Below are 17949 nucleotides of genomic sequence, written 5' to 3' on the forward strand. Positions count from 1 at the left end.
GAGCTGCTTTCCAGCAGGGCAGACCCTAACCAGTACTGGTACCTGTTGTTACTCCTTCCCAGATGTATGACCCTGCACTTGTCCTATAGCACTACAGTACTCTACAATGCAGTCTCATCCTTGTGAAAGATGCAAAAACCTGTAGTTAAATTTGGTATGTTTAAACATTGATTAAATACAAAACAAAACAAACAAAAAAAAATCACCAGAGGTGATCACCTGGTCTTTTCTCTGAGTTGGTCTGTGGAAAATCAAGCCCCTTCTATTGAAAATGCCAGATGTTCTAGATGTATTTACCTTTGTCACAGCCCAGGTAAAAGAACAGCCCTCTAAACCTGAATTCCAAGTCACTATATAGTGACAAGCACAAGACTGAAACTTACACTCAGTAATTAAAATAATTTACTGTAATTATCATTAGATCAGGCATATACAGAACTGACCTGTTGGGATGATACCTGGAGCTGTCTTGTGAGGTCATCTATCTGACGTTCAAGATTATTTGCTCTTCCTTTTTCAGAATCCAGTTGCTCTCCTTGCTTATCATATTCTATCAAAAGATTCTTAATACATACAAACATAAAACTGTATTTCTTTAACATACAGATTACATAAGCATATTCCATATCTCTAACACTTAGCTTGCTAGTATTTCATCATATGAGTTCTCTTAATGCAACATGAGAAATATCAGAAAGAAATTACCGTTCTATTACAAGCTCTGGAAGAAATCCTTTTCAGTTCATGAAATTGCAGAGCAATTCAGCTTGGAAAAGACCTCAGGTGGTCTACATTCAACCTTCTGCTTACCGCAGGTCAGCAGTGAGATCAGACCAGTTCACTCAGAGCTTTGTTCAGTCAGGTCTTTTCAAGAACATGCCTCCAAGGACAGAGATGGCATTACACCTCTGGGAAACCCATTCTGAAGTTCAACCATCCTCACAGGGTAAAAATGTTTATCTACATACTTACTTGGAATCTCTCATTTCAGTTTTGGACTACTGTCTCTCATCTTCCATTTCCATTAATAACCTGTCTCTGTTTCCTTAATAGCATCTTTGCAGGTACTGGAAGGCTGCTATTAGCTCAACTTGAAGTCTTCTCCAGGGTGAGAAATTTCTCAGCCTTGTACCTCACTTATTCCAGTCCCTTGACCATCCAGGTCACCCTCCACCAAAATGACTATTAATTTCTTTCTTGTATTTGGAGGGAGGAGGAGAGACAAGATTGTTGCAGTACTGTCATGTGATGTCATGGAATTATTTAGATCTCAAAAGTCCATTGAGTCCAGCTGTAAATCTAATACTGCCAAGCCCCGTACTAAACCATGTCCCTATGTGTCATGCCTACTTGAAATACTTCCAGGGACAGTGACTTAAAACACTTCCCCAGGCAGACTGTTCCAATGCCTGATAACCCTTTTTGTGAAGAAATTTTTTTTAATATCCAATCTAAACCTCCCCTAGCACAATTTGAGGCTATTTCCTCTTATCTCTTGTCATCTGGGCAAAGAAACCCAAATCCCCCCTTACCACAGCCTCTTTTCAGGTACTTGTAGAAAGCAGTATGGTGTCCCCTCAGCCTCAATTTCTCCAGGCTAAACAACTCCAGTTCCTTTAGCTGGTCCTCATAAGACTCCCTTCATGGGAGTGCTGACCAGAGACAAAACAACTTCCCTTGACCTACTTATTAGCTGTACTCATGTTCTTACAGACTAGGATTCTGCTGCTACCTTTTGTACCAGAACAGAGTTTTCTCATTCTCGGTGCCTACCAAACCTTGACAATCTTTTCTGCAGCCACAGAGTTCCCAGCCTGTATCAAGGAGATCCTCTTTCCCACATGAAGAACTCTGCATCTGCCTTCAATTAGCTTCAAAAGGTTTCTGTTCCATTTTTCAAGCCTGTCTATATCTCTCAGAATGGAAGCCCTACCCTCTGAATTGACTGTTCTCAATTAGGAATAATCCGAGTATGTTCTCCATCATCTTCTCCAGATCACTGTTAAACAGGACAGATCTCAGCACAGACCTCTTTGGTACTCTATTTGTTATTGGCCATTACTTGATACTCTCTGAACCAAGCATAAAACTACTTTTTTTGTTTTGTTTTCTAGGGTAGGCTTCAAAAGCAAAGTATTTTCTGACATAACTGTTTTCTGTAAAAATACTACTACTCTTACCTTATAGCTTTCAGCTCCTTGAATGACATCTTTCATTGAAGCTGACAACTGATCTTTCTCTGATCGAACCAAATCCAATTCCTCCCTTAGAGCCTGTGTCTTATTAAAAAGAAATGTGCATCATTAAACCAGAACCCACATGCAGAATGTTCTTCATATTAACCAGCAGTCAGGATACCTCTTTTCGGCTGGCATCTAACTCTTTCTTTGCTTTCACAGCAACAACCTTGATTTTATTTAGTTTCTCTCCTTTTTCTGCAGATTCTTTTTCCAGCCTTCCTAAAATACATAAATAAAACGTGTAAAAATATGCCTCCCCTCTTCCTCCGCCCCCCCAAAAAATTAAATTCAACTAGAACATAATTCATGACTTTGAAACAAAACAAGATATAAAGCAAGGGGAGAAGTTCCAATATTTCATTCAGTTAAGAATTTAAATTTAATTTTAAGCTAGAACATCCAGCCTCACAGGCAGCTTAGCGGCAATCTTTCTGCCTTTCAGAGGCATCCATCATAGTTAAAAGCCCTACTCCTGTCTACTTCCACATACAATTCTAACAACTCTGGACTGTTTTCTTTCTAATGTGTTGGGGTAACTGTAATGAGGCAACAGTAGTTTTGGAAAATAGTTGCTTTTGTGTCATCTTGGCAGCATTATGGTATATTATTGGCACAACTATTTCCCAAATTTTAAAAAATAAAGATGAAATATGCTATATTGTTTATAGCCCAATGTACACAAGAAGAAAACCCCCCAAAACTTAGGAATTATCAAATTATAACTGACTTAAGATTGCTAACAATATTTCAAATCCCAAATGGAAGGAATATTGTAGGAAGCTGCATCGATATCTACTTCCCCACCTTCCTTGACTTGTATGAAATAGGAAATAGGGGACAATTTTGCAGAGAATAAAAAACTAACCCTCCAAAACCCCCCAAACCTTAAATAAAAGAGAACAGTGAGAAAGATACCAATTTTTTCTTGAAGCTCTGCTACTGAAGACTGTTGATCAGTTTTCTCAGTCAGTGTCTCCATTAAATTCTGTATTATAAAGAAAGACACTTGTATTACAAACATCTATCTGTGCTAACTGGTTTGCCCCTAACAAGCCACCATAGGTTTCAGCTATAGCTGGACTTGTGCCTACATTCTTACTACCATGAAAGTCTTTATGAGCAATTTCCTATCAGCTTGGTAACTGAAAAATATATTTATGTTGAAAGGAAAACATTCCAACCTTCTAAAAGCTGCTTTCCATCCTGTCCAAGGACAAAAAATGGGAGACCATTAATTCTGCAGCTGTCAGGTTTATCAGTTCCCAAGACCTGAAGTTAGCAGCAGCTAACTAAGGCAGAGTAAACACTAGTTTTGTCTGAGATGGAGATCACAGAAAATTAGAGGTGAAAGATTAAGAGGTTGGTTAATGCATCTAGAAAATGATGACTTTGAGGGGTACTGATAGGAAGAGAGGTTCAAGTAAAAACAACTTTTGCCTGGTTCAGTTGTTGGGGTTTTCTGGGGTCTTTTGTTTGTTTTTCTGGGGGGAGGGAGGGGATTCTGAGGTGCTAGGAAACTCAGAAATTGGCTTTCTAGAAGGGAAACTCACTTTCAGGCCAAGGGAAAAAAAAAAAAGGAAAAAGAGAGATAATTGAAAGTATTTTTTGAACCTTAATTCTGAAGACTTTAGAGGTTTAGTCTGTATACTTCAATAACAAAATATAACCTTTAGAGAACTCAGTTCGTCTTTCACATTTCTAAGTTCAGTTTCCTTTTGTTCCAGAATGAAATTTAAGTCGTCTTGTTTTTCTGATCCTTTTTGCTGTTCTTGTATTTGAGTTTCATAAAAAGCAAGTTTTTGAGCAATCTGTTCAATATTAGCTCTAAGATCTTGATTTTCAATCCTTGTTTTTTCACTAGCACTTGTAAGCTCCTGGATATCACACTGAAGTGCTTCTTTTTCAGACCACGCTCCTTTCAACTCTTCTCTCAAGTGAGTCTTTTCTTTTTCAAAATCCTGAATGAGGGACCTATGATCTCTATATTGAGCTGCATTTTCTTCCTCTAGTCTCTCAACTTCCCGTTGCAAATGAAGAACTTTCTCCTCATTCTGCAGTGCAAGGCAATGCTCTTCTTTGATTTTTGCCAAGGATTCATTTGCAATTTGTAACAAGCTAAGAGAATCATACTCATCAGAATCTGAAACACTGAACTCCATTTGCTCAAGTAAGTGGTACAGCTGAGTTTTTACGAGTGACCTGTGCTCTTGTTCACTTTCAAGTAATGTTGATATATGGTCTTTTTCTGCAGTTGTCATTTGTAGTTTCTTTTCTAAACTTTCAGAGTGCTCTTTCAACACTAACCAACCATCTTTTTCAGACATAACCTTTTCCAGCTTTTCACTTAATTCGTCTTTTTCCTGAATTATTTTCTTGTTTTCCTCATGAAGATGACATGCTTCAGATGAAAGGTTCTCTTTTTCACGCACCAGAGATTCGATCTGGTTTTCCAGTTGCTCTAGCATTTGAGTGTTTTCAGTCTTCCTAGTCACAGCTTCATTCAGCCTCTCTGTTAATTCCTCCACCTTTTTTTTCAGGTCACTATTGTATTGGTTAGCAACACCTACTTCTTCCTGAAGTTCCTGAACTCTTTCTTGTTCTTGCTTGCACCTCTCCTGAAGGGTTTCTCTCTCCTCACCCAAGCATTTGACTTCATTTAAAATACTCTTATTTTGATCGGTTAGAACAATTATTTTCTCTTCCAGATCTTTTATAGTAGTCTCTTTTAGTTTGATGGAGCTTGTTATTGTGTTATTCTCCTCCTGAAGACTAACAATTTTACATTTAAGTTCTTCTGTCTCTAGCTGATTAGACAACAATTTTTCTCTTTCTTCCTGGAGGTGGTTCACAGTTTCAAGAAGAGCATCTTTTTCATTGAAAGCAGCTCGGAGTTTCTGCTGCAGCTCACTGACGTCAGAAGCTTGCTGCTGTTTCATCGATTCAAGCTCCTGGCTGATCTTTCCAGCAGATTCCCCTAGCTCAGTCTGTAGAGTTTCCATTGTTTCTCTCAGGCTATTGTAATTGGACACTGCTTCTTCTTTATCCTGAGTTAGCTTTTCAAGTTTTTCTCTAAGTTCCTGCATTTCAAATACTAATCCCATCTTTTCTTTTTCAGAACCAGACAATAAAGTTTCATTTAGTTCAGAAATTTCTCTCTTATGTTGCTCTTTCATAGTCTGAATCTCTAACTTATGCTCTTTTACAATGGTTTCACAGCACTCCCTTGCTGCTTGAAGCTCTGATTTTAGTTTTTCAATTACACAACAGTAATCTTCTTTACTAAGCTGCAGTTCATTTATCTTAAAGTCTAAGTCTTCCCGCTCATGAAAGTACTCATCCTTTATGCGATGGATTTCCTCTTCCAGTTTTACTTTAACATTACTCATGTAAGTTAACTCATCTTTTAATATACTATGTTGGGACTGGAGCTCCTCTAACGTATGCTCCAGGTGCCTAACTTTTTCTTCCATTTTCACTTCTATAGCACATTCTTCTTGTGTGTATACAACATCCATCTTGTTTTCTACATTTTTATTTAAGACTTCTCTTAGCTGTTCCAAGTCATATTCATGCTGGTCACTATGAGCACACATTTCATCCTTCATATTTTTCTCTTGTATTAAGCTCTCCTCTGCCAAACTGTGCTGCAACTGGTTAATCTGATTTTGCTTTTCTTCATTTTCTTTAGATGATATTTCAATCTGGTGCATCAATTCTGACACTTCTTCCTGATGAGCAGTTTTTAATTTTTTAAGCTCTTCATTCAGACTTTTTATTTCATTATGGTAACACTGAGAGTTGCTTTTAATGGTTTCTTGCAGATTTGTCACTTCTTTGGTTTTGTCTTCATTCACAGTTTCCAACTGCTTGCTCAGACACAAAATTTGCTCCTCATAAGTAGATTTAATTCTTTGGACTTCATCTTGTAATCTTTCAACTTCTTTCTGGCTATCACTATGACATTCAACCTGTTCCACCAGCACCATCTGTTTCTTCATTTGTTCCTCTAATTCCATTTTCAGCTTTGTTAAGTCCTCATTGTGTTTGCATTGTGCATTTGCTAATTCACTCTTCAGAGCTTTTATTTCTTTCAGAAAGTCAATACTTGATTGCTCCAGTTGCTTCTGCAGTTCTTCTGTCTTAGCCACTGCAGCCTAAACAAGCATGAAAATTAGTAAATACTGGTAATTTAGCAATTTCCAAATAAACTGTTTACAATAATGAATTAGAAGACTCAACAGTCCTTAGTATTAGATATAATACACTGTGGCAATTTTTATCTATATTAGGATGACTCAATTCAGAAGACACTGCAGAAATTACAGAAACATTTTCAGAATGAGAAAGGAAAATTAGTTCTTAAATCCTGTTTACCAGCATAATTTCACAAAATGGTCATGACAGACTTCAGCTTTAACAACTATCCTGATACTGTATTTAAGGCAAAATTACTTTTAGTGCATCAAATTCAAGTATCTACAATGTAACAATGGTCGTCCATTGGAAGCAAATCACCCTTCACTTTATTATTAATTGATATTACTGACATAATATAGACGCCTTGGCTGAGAGGCTACTTCCTATGAATATTTGAATGCAAACTTATTTGCAATGGAAAGGCAAAGCCCATTGATTGAATCCATCACATATGTAGGCTACTAACACGCAGACTGAGTTCTTTTTTGAATAGCCAGTGCGTATAATATTAAATTTATTGTTAGTCCTAAAACAAACAAAATAGGGGGTACGGAGAAAATGTTTCAATATATGAATATTTTTTTATGTTTCAAGATATGAAGATCTTTTTTTAAGGTAAATAGAACACAGGTAAGTGAAGAAAAATATTAAAATTAAATAAACAACAAGCAAAACTAGAAAATAAATGTAATTTGCAAGTATTCTAGTAATCTTCTATTGCTTGTTTCAATACCTCTGCTTCTTGCTTTCTTTGAGTATTTTCCTTTTTCAGAGTCATGCACTGCTGCTGACTTTCAGCTTTCTCCAGAAGTACAACATCCAGCCTTTCTGTGAGAGCCTAATTTTAAGGGAGAAATGTTACTGAAGGAACAGTTTCTTAATAATGCAAGTCTGAACGATTTGTGTAAACCATAGGACCTCACATATTGAGGTCATGACATTCTGTTGTCAATTAAACAGATCAGTCTGATTTTAAAAGTTACTATCAGCCCAAATATGACAGATACAGAATATATAGACTAAAACAACAGTGTTGAGTCCTATTCTGAAGTTTAAAAAAAGGTCCTGTTCAAAATAAAATTTCTGATGAGCTAATTATTTATTACCAGGTGCAGGGAGGGAAAGGTCTACTTCTGTAGAAGACAAATCTCCATCCAAATTATTAAAACCAATTTTTCCATTGATAGATTCCTCTGAGCTATCAATCTTCACTTTCATATGCTAACACTCTTAGTTTGAGAAAGACAGATGTCCTTGATACTTAAAAAAAAAATCCGGTTACTACCCAAAAACTATTTCTTGTGACACACAACTGTAATTGTGTTTCTGAGCTCTTCAAATGACTGCTTTGTAGGTTTTCTAAATGGCTGAAGTCCTCCTGCAGTGGTCATTCTAAAATAAACAACAGCCTGTCTAAGCAGCAACATCACAAAAAACCTTGCTGAAGAAACTGTACTATGCTGTACTATTCCTCACAGAGCTGATAGTGTTTTCTGAGGAGTAAGTTGGGAATTCAGCTGAATTCCTGAATATTTCTTAACTTTGACCTGAGTAAGAGTTTTTAAGCTTATTTCCAAATAATTTCTGCAGATGTATTTCAGTCAACATTATGTAATACATTAGAACTCCATTACATATTCCTACCTGAATAATATCATCAGCTCCTCCAGTAGCTGCTTTGGATCGGAGGTCTTCAATCTCTTTCTCTAGTTCTTAAAAAAAGTACAGAAATTTCACAATATGCATTGATGTTCCATCACAGTAGTAAATTACTAGTAAATCTAGTGCCTAACAACACTCCTGTTCACATCAGAGATGTCTTTTACTTAATCTTTCTTTGTTACAGAGTGGTAGAAAGGGCAAATGGAAAACAGAACAAACTTTTAGTATTTTTTCTCCAGTCCTGACATTTAGCATGGTTTCCTGAGGAAGCAAAGTTTCCTTGTTAGGGTAGAAGGACAGCAGATAGAAATTCTTTCAATGATTGTCTTACCTTCTATGTCATGGTCAATTTAAGTGAGAGAAAAGATACTCAGTTCCTAGTGGTTTTCTAAAAACAGGCAGCAAGTAGAAGAACAAGATCTTATGAATAGCCCCATTGAGGAAAAGCCTAGCAAGCCCATCCCTTTACTTAATGTTTTTCTGGGCAGCTACCAGCAGTCAGCATAAGAATAAGACTGTAAACACAGGGAAATGACACCAGTCCAATCCATGGGCCACTGCAGGGAAAGGAATAGCAGACAGGAGAGGGACAGCATGAGAGCAGTTTTACTCAGGTTACTTTTAGGCGATCAACACAAAACTTTGTTTGGTGTATTTCGCAACTTCTTGTTAAAGCAGCAAACAATCAAATATAAAGTAGCTAACCATTTCAAAGAAGCCACTGTACTCTACAGCAGTACTAATTTTTTTAATGCAAAAAACCTACCAGAGACATTCCCATTCCTACCTGCTTCCTGAAAAGCAACAGGTTTCCCTGTAACTGCTCAGGGAAACAGCCAACAAGTCCCACCTTAAGAATTGCACAAGCTACATTGTTCCATCATACCATACCGCCAGATCAAAATTAATTTAATACCTGAGAAAAGAAATGCTTCTTTTCCTTCCCTTCCTTGCTCTAAGGACTTCAACCCTTATCCTTCCACAAAAAATAGCCAAATTGCAGAAAATAAAATCTAGGATATTTGCCTAGAATTTAGATCTACCTAGCAAAAACATGCAGTGTTAATTAGGAAAGGGCAGATAGCACCAAGCATTAAGGCAGAAATTTTTTTCTTTATAGTAAGGTACCTGTACATCTTGACTTCACTTTCTGTATAAGCATCACCTGCTTTTTTGCAAACTTGATGAGATCTTCTTTAGGCAATGTGTCAAGCTGTACAAAAAATACAGATTAGAGAAACTAGCTTCCTTTAACGCAAAGGCAAACAGAAAACAGGGTATTTTAACATCAGATTTCCAACAAGTTAAACCTTTGGACACGAAACTGTCTTACCACACACTTGCAAGAACACTAGCAGTCCAAGTTACTGCTCTTCTGTTATCCAAATCTGGTATTTTGAGTGCAGTAGCAGAAACTATGTTTAATTCTGTGCTTTTCCAAAATCATTCTAGAGCACACAGCTGAGCAGCATCAGTTAAACAGGAAAACACAGTTGGGAGGGGTTAGAATTCACCAGCATAATCTGATCAATGTTTTGAAAATAGCATGCTGATCTAATATCGACATTGCTTAAATTTACTTCCAACAAGTAAGTCTGTATACGTTATGAAGCATGCCACTGCCAAAACTGGATGCTACTAATATTTGATAAAATATTGTAACAGGAAATGAAAGTATCAGTTAAGAAGTTTTTTCTCACAGATTTCCCAAACACCTTAGCCTAGTGTTTATAAATCAAATTTTCAAGAAGTGCAGAACACAGGAAGTTGATAAAAAACACCCTTATGTCTTCCTATTAGAACTTGCATGCTAAGTTGTAACCCCTTCAACAACCGATACACAAATAAATTAGATTTGCGAGGACTAACTAACCTTTGATTTGCCTGATCCTGGTGTGCCAGAAGATGCCACCATTTCTTGCCCAGGATCTTGAACCTACAAAAAAATAAAGCACAATCTGTGGTAACTGAACCTTTTAATGTAAGACTGTTGCTGGAACTAGCTGCAAGTCTGCAAACACTGAGAATAAACAAATACAGGGACAGCTCAATAAAAGTATTTGTAGGATGAGTCTGAAGAATAATGGAAAAAAAAATTATAATCTATTGTCATTAGTATAACACAACAGCAGAACAGAAAATTACTGATTCCCAAACCACTATGATCTTGTAATTCCATTACTCAATTGAGATCTAGAGCTGATACGCTTCTGAGAAATTATTTTATTTACAAGAGTTAAAGGCTTGACTTAGTATTTTGTTCTTAAAAGGCTCACTTTAAAAAAAGCATGAATGAAAAAAAAATGTAGATGAGTAGCAGTTAAACCAAAGTTTGGGAACTTTTGAACCACATATACTGCTCAACGTTTTTTCCTTTCTTAAACATACTGGGTATTGCTGAAACTGTTGGCCCAACAAATATATTTGAAAAGACAGCAAAGCCAAGACTCTTGAACAAAACAGAACCCTCTCTCCCTGCTCCACCACACCCCCACCTTTATTTCTTTATTTTTAAACACACCACTTAGCACTAGAAGTGCTGGCCTGACACAATACAGTTGAACAGACTCTGCAAATTCTGGGCTCCCTATTTCTAACATACATGCACAAAGCCTTCAACTGTAAACTTCCACAGATCTAATCAGGAAGACTCCATGTTACTATACAGTGGTTTATATGACATATGCTTACCTATACTTGGGAATACGAAGAAACATACATTACTAAGATAGGGCAAAGCAAAAATGGAGCAGATACTTCCAATATATCAAGGGTAGTGTTTCCAAGGTTTGACCTTTACCACGCTTTTGTGCATAAAAGTGAAGGGGTGTGTTATAGAAATACTTGTATTTTTAGATATCTCAGTGATTGTGTGCAGGTATGTACACATATCTTCACTTTTCTTTGGTATTCTCTTTATTCTGACAAAAACCCCCATCCTTATAACAGACTAAGGAAAAAGCCAAACTGAATCTAAACACTATTTAGAATGCAGAATCACTAACAATTTAGACAGAACAACTGATACAGATAATATGAAAGGCCACAATTAGAAATATAAGTTCAAGTACAGACCAAGGACAAAGGCAGTTAGTTATCTCTGTTTCACGTGGGCTAGTGCTTTTATGAGATTACAAAAGCAAACATTAGAAAACAATGTGCCCATTAAACATAAATATTGCTTTTCTGGTTTTTGGTTTTTTTAAACTATGAAGTACGAGTTTCAGGTTTTTCTTGGCATGCAAAACTTTGTTAACATTTACATTCTTAATATCTCAGCACTGCAAGTATAAAACCACTGTCACTACAAGCAGCATATATGTTTAATACAGTACAATTAAGTACAATAAATTGTATGTACAGTTTAGAAAATGATAGCACGTGTCTCTCCACACTACAGTTAAAGTCAGGTGAACCTATACATTATTTTTACTCTCTTTTGAGCTAATACACAGAGAGGCAGAACCACATACCATGCAATACAACACATCCAGTTTTCCTGTTCTGGAAAAAGAAACCAGAAGCAGTTTGTGTAGAGAGCTTCATCCATTTGAATTAGAAGAACAATGAGGAAGATGAATTACTAATGAACACTAAGCTTTTCATTGATTAGGTACATCTGAGCTGTAAGCCATGAAGCACACTAAGTACAACACTGAATCCTGCAAGGATTCTCAATTCTTTTATTTCACCATTCTGAAACCACAGTATACATCCATGCTTTACTGAGATATAGATAGTTTGGGGTATTTTATTAATTTAAAGCCTACTTTATCTACGCAAAGGTGTTTGCAAGCCACAATTTAGCATCTTCTGTGTATTTTAATTGCTATCTATGCCTTACTTTTGCAATTGCTAAACACACTCTGAAAAAGCCTAACAAATATGTAAGTGCAATGTATTAAACTTTGACATGATGATCTGATCAGTGTGTAACTTTCAGGCATCACTAACCCAAACCATACCAAGTCACTGTGAAACATACTTTGAGATGTGATCACTCTGCAGAGACATAGAATGTGCACAGCTCAGAATTTACCAGGAGGATTCATGTCATACATAAATTTTGAAGTCTTTAACACCGCCTTTGAATTTGCCTTGGTGGTTATGAAAGCTACACTGAATACACATACTTCGGCGATTTTATTCGCTTGGGTTGGCCGGCGTTTCAGTTGGTATACTATCAACACATCAGGTCATCTCAGCAGAACAGGAATGCTTACTCGCTCGTGGCTACTTTTAAAGAGCAACAACTCAACACATTCGCTGTCATCTGTGTGTTACTTCCCTTTAGTCAGCACAAACAGGATGGCATCCCCACCTTCAAGCCTGGCAGGCAGTATGCAACCCCTCGAACCCTCACCGACGCGCGCACTGCGCAGGACAGGACTTCAGCACCCACCTCCAGCCCAGGCAGGAGCGCGGTGGGCCGCGCATTACTCCCCCTAGTAGGGCTGCACTACCCACGGCGGCGGGCAAGGAGGCAACGAAGGGGCGCGCAGCAGCCCGCGGGCTACCCTGTTCGCCGCGCTGGCCCCAGGCAGAAGCCGGCGACGGGCCCCGAGGCGAGCGACGCACCTCGCAGCCGCCAACGCCCGCCGACAACCAGAGGCGACGCGCGGAGCGTACTGCGGGCGATCCACAGCTGGGCCCAGGGGGCTGTCGGAGACCTCCCCCTGCCCCGCCCCCTCCCGCGTGCTCCAGCCCAAGGTCACGCGCCCCCCGCCCCTGGCAAAGGATCCCCTCCCCCAACGTTCCCCACCGGCTCCGCGCCTCTCTAGCCTAGCGACGCTGTCGCCCCCCCGTTACCTCCATGTCGGGGCCGGCTCACTGCAGGGGCGGGGAGAGCGCGGCACCGCAGAAGCTGTTAGCCCCGCTACCTTTCCCTCATCCCACTTCCGCCTCCGTCATCCCCGCACGCCGGTAGCGCGAGACCTCCCCTTTCCCGAGCCGACAGAGGCTCCGTCACCTGAGTCCCGCCCCCTCGGAACCAGGTCCCACCCCCCTCGCTCGGGCGGAGGTAACGCGGAAGCTGCGCGGGGCGGTGCGGCTCAGCTGAGGTGACGGTGCTTGGCGGCATTACAGCTGTGGGCGGGCTGCTTCGACGGCAAAACTGACCTGAGTGGAGGCTTCAAGCGGTAGCCGTTGTAGCTGTGTGCCTTCCCCTATGCCGTTTTTATTAGAGCACGGGGCGGCGGGGGCGATACGGCTGCAACACCCCACCGTTGCCGGTTTCTGAAGGGCTTGTTAGGGGTTCGCACTACTGCGAGTTCACCTCAGGGTACGGAAAGCCGGTTTCTAGGCAAATCTGTCACTGTCACCGTGAGGAGAACGAGATGAACAGCTCTATGATCAAACAGGAGCTTAAGGATTTAGGATCTCGTTTTTAATATTTCAGTGGAAGCACAGAGTGAGTAAGTTACCAAACATCGGATATGAAGGGTTATAGCAGAGCAAATAGCAGAAGCCAGGTGTTAAGGTGTGTAGTTCTGTTTTTCTGATAGCCATTTTTACAGCTATTTGGGTAGGTGTTTGAGGGGAGCAATACCTACTGTGAAGTGCACACGGTTTTTTATTGTAATCATGGATGCACTTCAGTAGGGCCTGGATTATTGACATCTGTGATAAATAATTTATTTTTAATGAGGAGTTGCCTGGGAGAAACAATTTAGGTGTATTCTATTTACATTTCACCTGACAATACAGAATATCACTGAATTAATTACAGTGTCATGAGAGAATATAATTTTAATAAAATAAGACAGTCGTGTTAGTCAAAGTGTTGCCCTCAGAAGAATAATCTGCATTTTACTAAGTTTGCTTGTCATTCTTTTAAAATTCAAATTACAATTAGTGACAGAAGGCAGAAGTGTTCTTCACATATATGTCACAAATTATTTCCTTTTTTTTTTCTTTTTTTCCTCCTGATGCATTCACTGTATGTTATAATATGTGCAAGTGCACAACTGCAGCATGAACATGTCTCCATGCTCTCACAGAGGTTGCTGGCAAGGAACAGATCTCACTGAACCACATGAAGTTGTTTTTCCATTACTTCTACTCTGAATACTTTTTAGAAGCCACACAGGGCACTAAACAACTTATATTTTCCCTGTCCGTTTTGGAAGACTCTAAGTACCTATGTCTGGACTGCTGTGGTCTAACATGGGTGGTTCACATGTCAAGAAGAGCCTTTATAGATAAAGTCCTTCCAAAACAATCCTGTGACAAGAAATGTTGACCCTAAATTATGCCGCATGCACTGCTTTGTCTTTCCAGATCTGCAATTGGACGTCTGGATAGAATGCTGGTTGAAAGCTTACCTTCTCTTTTGGAAAACTCCAGGGAAAACAATGTTTCATATAAATTTGTTCCTTCTTTGTCCTCAGAAAATAGGTATTATGATCCAATTCTTGGGTCATTTCATGACTTTGCCTATGAGGAAACTGGTTTTAGAAATCATCCAAGGCGGACACACAAAAGGTTTTTCATGTGTTTGTACTGAAGACAATGAGTGACTGGCTCACCCATCACAGGCTTCCTGGCTAGGGAGCTCCCTGCTCCTGTGAGTATAGGTATTGGATAGAGACAGGCCAGTTTTTCCCTCCCAACCCCCTCCATTTTATGCAAAAGAGTTTGGGTATATTCTACAATTGAGATTGTCTTGAATGTCTTTCATTCTGGACCCAGACTTCAACAGCAATTGCAAAAGATCCTTGTTGGGATGAATTCTTTGTAGTTAGAAGAATGAAAAAGTTTCTAGAATAACTAGAAGGAAAAAGATCAAGGATTTTGACTGTTGATGGTTTCAGTTTGTTACAGTAAAGTATAAGTTGATCCATCTTTTGTGGGGGAAAATGTTGATTTGGAGCTGCAATAGTCTTACATAGTTTTCTTGATCTGTTTATGAACTGTATGTCTTACCTGTGCAGAAGGAACCAGTGAGTCGGTATATATATCATACAGATAATTTGAGACAAGTCAGAAAAACAATTTTTTTTGGTGCTGTATATGTTCTATCATTTTATTATCTTTGTAAAAGATAATTAGTTCACCTCTTTGAATAGCATTGTTTATGTAAAACGAGATTGCTAGGAGGTTTATGAGATGTGTTGGGGCAAAGCATAACAAAATTTAAATTTTGTTTTCATTGAGAAGTCAAGTCCTACAGGGCTGTGATTAACCCTTACATCAAGGCAGGTTACAAATGCTTGCTGACTGTTACGGGAATTATTAGACCTGCAAAAATTTTCTGAAGAGGACAGAATGAGAAAATTACTGTTATTTTCCAACTGCAGAATGCATTTCCAGCATTCAGGAGCTGGTGCTTTAAATACTCGCCACTGCAGGATCTGCCTTTCCAACAGGTTCTGCAGATCATAAATGCTTTGGCTTGTGTACCATGCCAGGCTAGTCAGCATTCTTGCTTTGAGCTACTTGAATGGCTTTTCTACATGCCAGATTAGTAAAAAGAAAGACAGGGTATGAATTTAAGGCATGTTAACTATTCTTCTTTGGAAACTTAAAGTATTCTTCCCACTCTGTGCAACTGAACCATAAATTCTTTGGCTATGACCATTTTGTTGGACTGCATTTAGGTTAGTAGGTTCCCTCTGGAGTGGAATGGTAGAGGCTGCAGGTGCAGTGAAAACGTTAAAAAAGTGGAAAAGGGGAGGTGAATCTGAATGTTTGTATAGAATCATGGAATTGTTTTGATTCAAAAAGTTCGCTAAGAGCATCAAGTCCAATCATCGACCTAACACCACCATGACCACATCCCAAAGTGCTATGTCCTCAGGTTTCTGGAACACCTCCATGGACAGTGATCTTCCTAGACACCTTCCTAGGCAACCTACTCCAGTGCCTGCCCACTCTTTCCAAAAGAATTTTTTTCCTAATATCCAACCTAAACCTTCCTCTTTTCCATTACCTGATACAGAGAGAAGAGACTGACCCCATCTCACTACAACTACCTTTCAGGTAGTTGTAGAGGAATGAGGTCTTCCCTTGGCTTCCTTTTTTCCAGGACAAACAATCCCAGTTCCCCATGTCATTTCTCATAAGACCTGTTCTCTGGATCCTTTACCAGCTTTGTTGTCCTTCTCTGGACATGCTCCAGTAATTCAATGCTCTTCCTGTGCGCGGGGTGCAAAACTGAACACGGTATTCAAGGTGCAGCCTTACCAGTGCCAAGTACAGGGGCACAATCACTTCCCTACTCCTGCTGGTCATGCTGTTCCTCATACAGGCCAGGATGCTGCTGGCCTTCTTGGCCACCGGAGCACATTGCTGGCTCATGTTCAGACAGCTGTCAACCAACACTCCCAGGTCTTCTTCTACTGAGCTGCTTTCCAACTCTCTGCCCCAAGCCTGTAGTGTTGCCTGAGGTAGGCAGACCCAGGTGCAGGACTGGGCACGTGGCTTTGTTAAACCTCATAGGACTGACCTTGGCCCGTAGATCCAGCCTGTCCAGATATGTGTAAGATGTAAGGGCACTGCCATCCTTTTTATTTACCTCAAAACTATCTTCTGTGTGGAAGGATTTGGTTAGGTATTAAAACCCAAAAATGTATGTAATTGTGATCTTGAATTGCAATAAAACCCTGAAAGGTAAGGAGTTTGGTATTCTATTACTCATCTGCAAAGTTCACTAATTTTGTTGAAAGATGAGTGTGAAACTGAAACAAGGAAGCTGACATTTTGTTTGAGCTAGGGTTAGGTCTCGCTACAAAAGACTGTTTTGTTGTTAACAGAACGTGAACTCCCTTTGAACTACACACAGAGATAGCAGCAAATATAGACTGACGGTTATTGGTACAATAACAAATTGCTGTAAATCAAGACACCAAATTTTAACAATTAAAAAAAAAATCAATTACCTTCATTTTTAGGTGTCTAAATGGAGACTTTAACTATACTTGTATTGCCTGTAGCAGAGCAGGATCCAGTGTGGCTCGCTTTTGACGTAATCATTCTGTCTCCATGATCATGGTAGATGGCTATAATTCAGCCGTGATCCTTCACATAGTCCTCAAGGCAGACTGAGCTCATGCTGCTGATAAATACCAATTGCCCTTGCAGCAGGCTATCCTGAAGCTCTTCTGCAAAATAATCCATGAGTAATTTGCTTCTTCAGCATTAACCATGGGGCACTGCTGCATGACAACATTCCCGGTCCACCTACACAGTGCCTAAGTCTGTGCTTGGTCTGGAGGGCAGGCACAGTCTTGTTATCCACCCTAAGCCTATGGCTTTAGGTCTGGAAGCACATTTTGATTGAATTTGATGAGTAGGAAGGGCTTAACTTTCCCTCTCAGTATGCTTCTAGATTGACCTACAGCCTACACTGAAACAAGGTTTGCATCCTTCATCCAAGACATGAAGGAAATGGAAGCTTCAGTTCAAGTTTAATGCACCTCTGGAAAATTCCAGAATTAATAAGTAACCTTGTGGTAAAGATAAGACTCTGGGAACATATTGTCATAAGCCATTATAAAAACATATGATGTCTATATTATATGGTAGGATATCTATATCCTGTATAGGTAGGACAAAAGAAATAAAAACTAACTCCTGTTCCTGGTCTGTTTCCTAATTGGAGAAAGACTGACTTTCAATCCAAGCATGAAACAATCATCTACAGTAACCTTCCTGGAAAGGAAAGCAGTGTCCCTCTGTCTTTGAATGCTGTCTAAGAAGATAGAACAGCTCCCTTCTCTGTTTCTTTCTTTAATTTTTTGAAGCTTGGTGCTCCTTCCATTCTATTTTGCAAATGGTTGCATTCCACGTGGAAGTAAAATGGCTATTCTAGTTAGTATTGAAAGTCAAGCTAGAGGGTGATCGTGACTAC

At 39.4% G+C, this 17949-nt stretch overlaps 1 protein-coding gene across 1 annotated transcript in view; it reads right to left on the reverse strand.

The window, feature by feature from the left end:
• GCC2 (GRIP and coiled-coil domain containing 2) overlaps positions 1-13010 on the reverse strand; it is a 28853-nt gene extending 15843 nt beyond the window's left edge. The window contains 10 exon segments of the mRNA XM_054381819.1: positions 444-563; positions 2181-2279; positions 2359-2459; positions 3156-3225; positions 3908-6394; positions 7171-7275; positions 8082-8149; positions 9228-9312; positions 9973-10035; positions 12909-13010. Coding sequence (XP_054237794.1) covers positions 444-563; positions 2181-2279; positions 2359-2459; positions 3156-3225; positions 3908-6394; positions 7171-7275; positions 8082-8149; positions 9228-9312; positions 9973-10035; positions 12909-13010 — 3300 coding nt within the window.
• Between the last annotated feature and the right edge of the window lie 4939 nt (positions 13011-17949).

Source organism: Indicator indicator, chromosome 1 (assembly GCF_027791375.1).
Source record: "Indicator indicator isolate 239-I01 chromosome 1, UM_Iind_1.1, whole genome shotgun sequence".
Lineage (NCBI taxonomy): Eukaryota > Metazoa > Chordata > Aves > Piciformes > Indicatoridae > Indicator > Indicator indicator.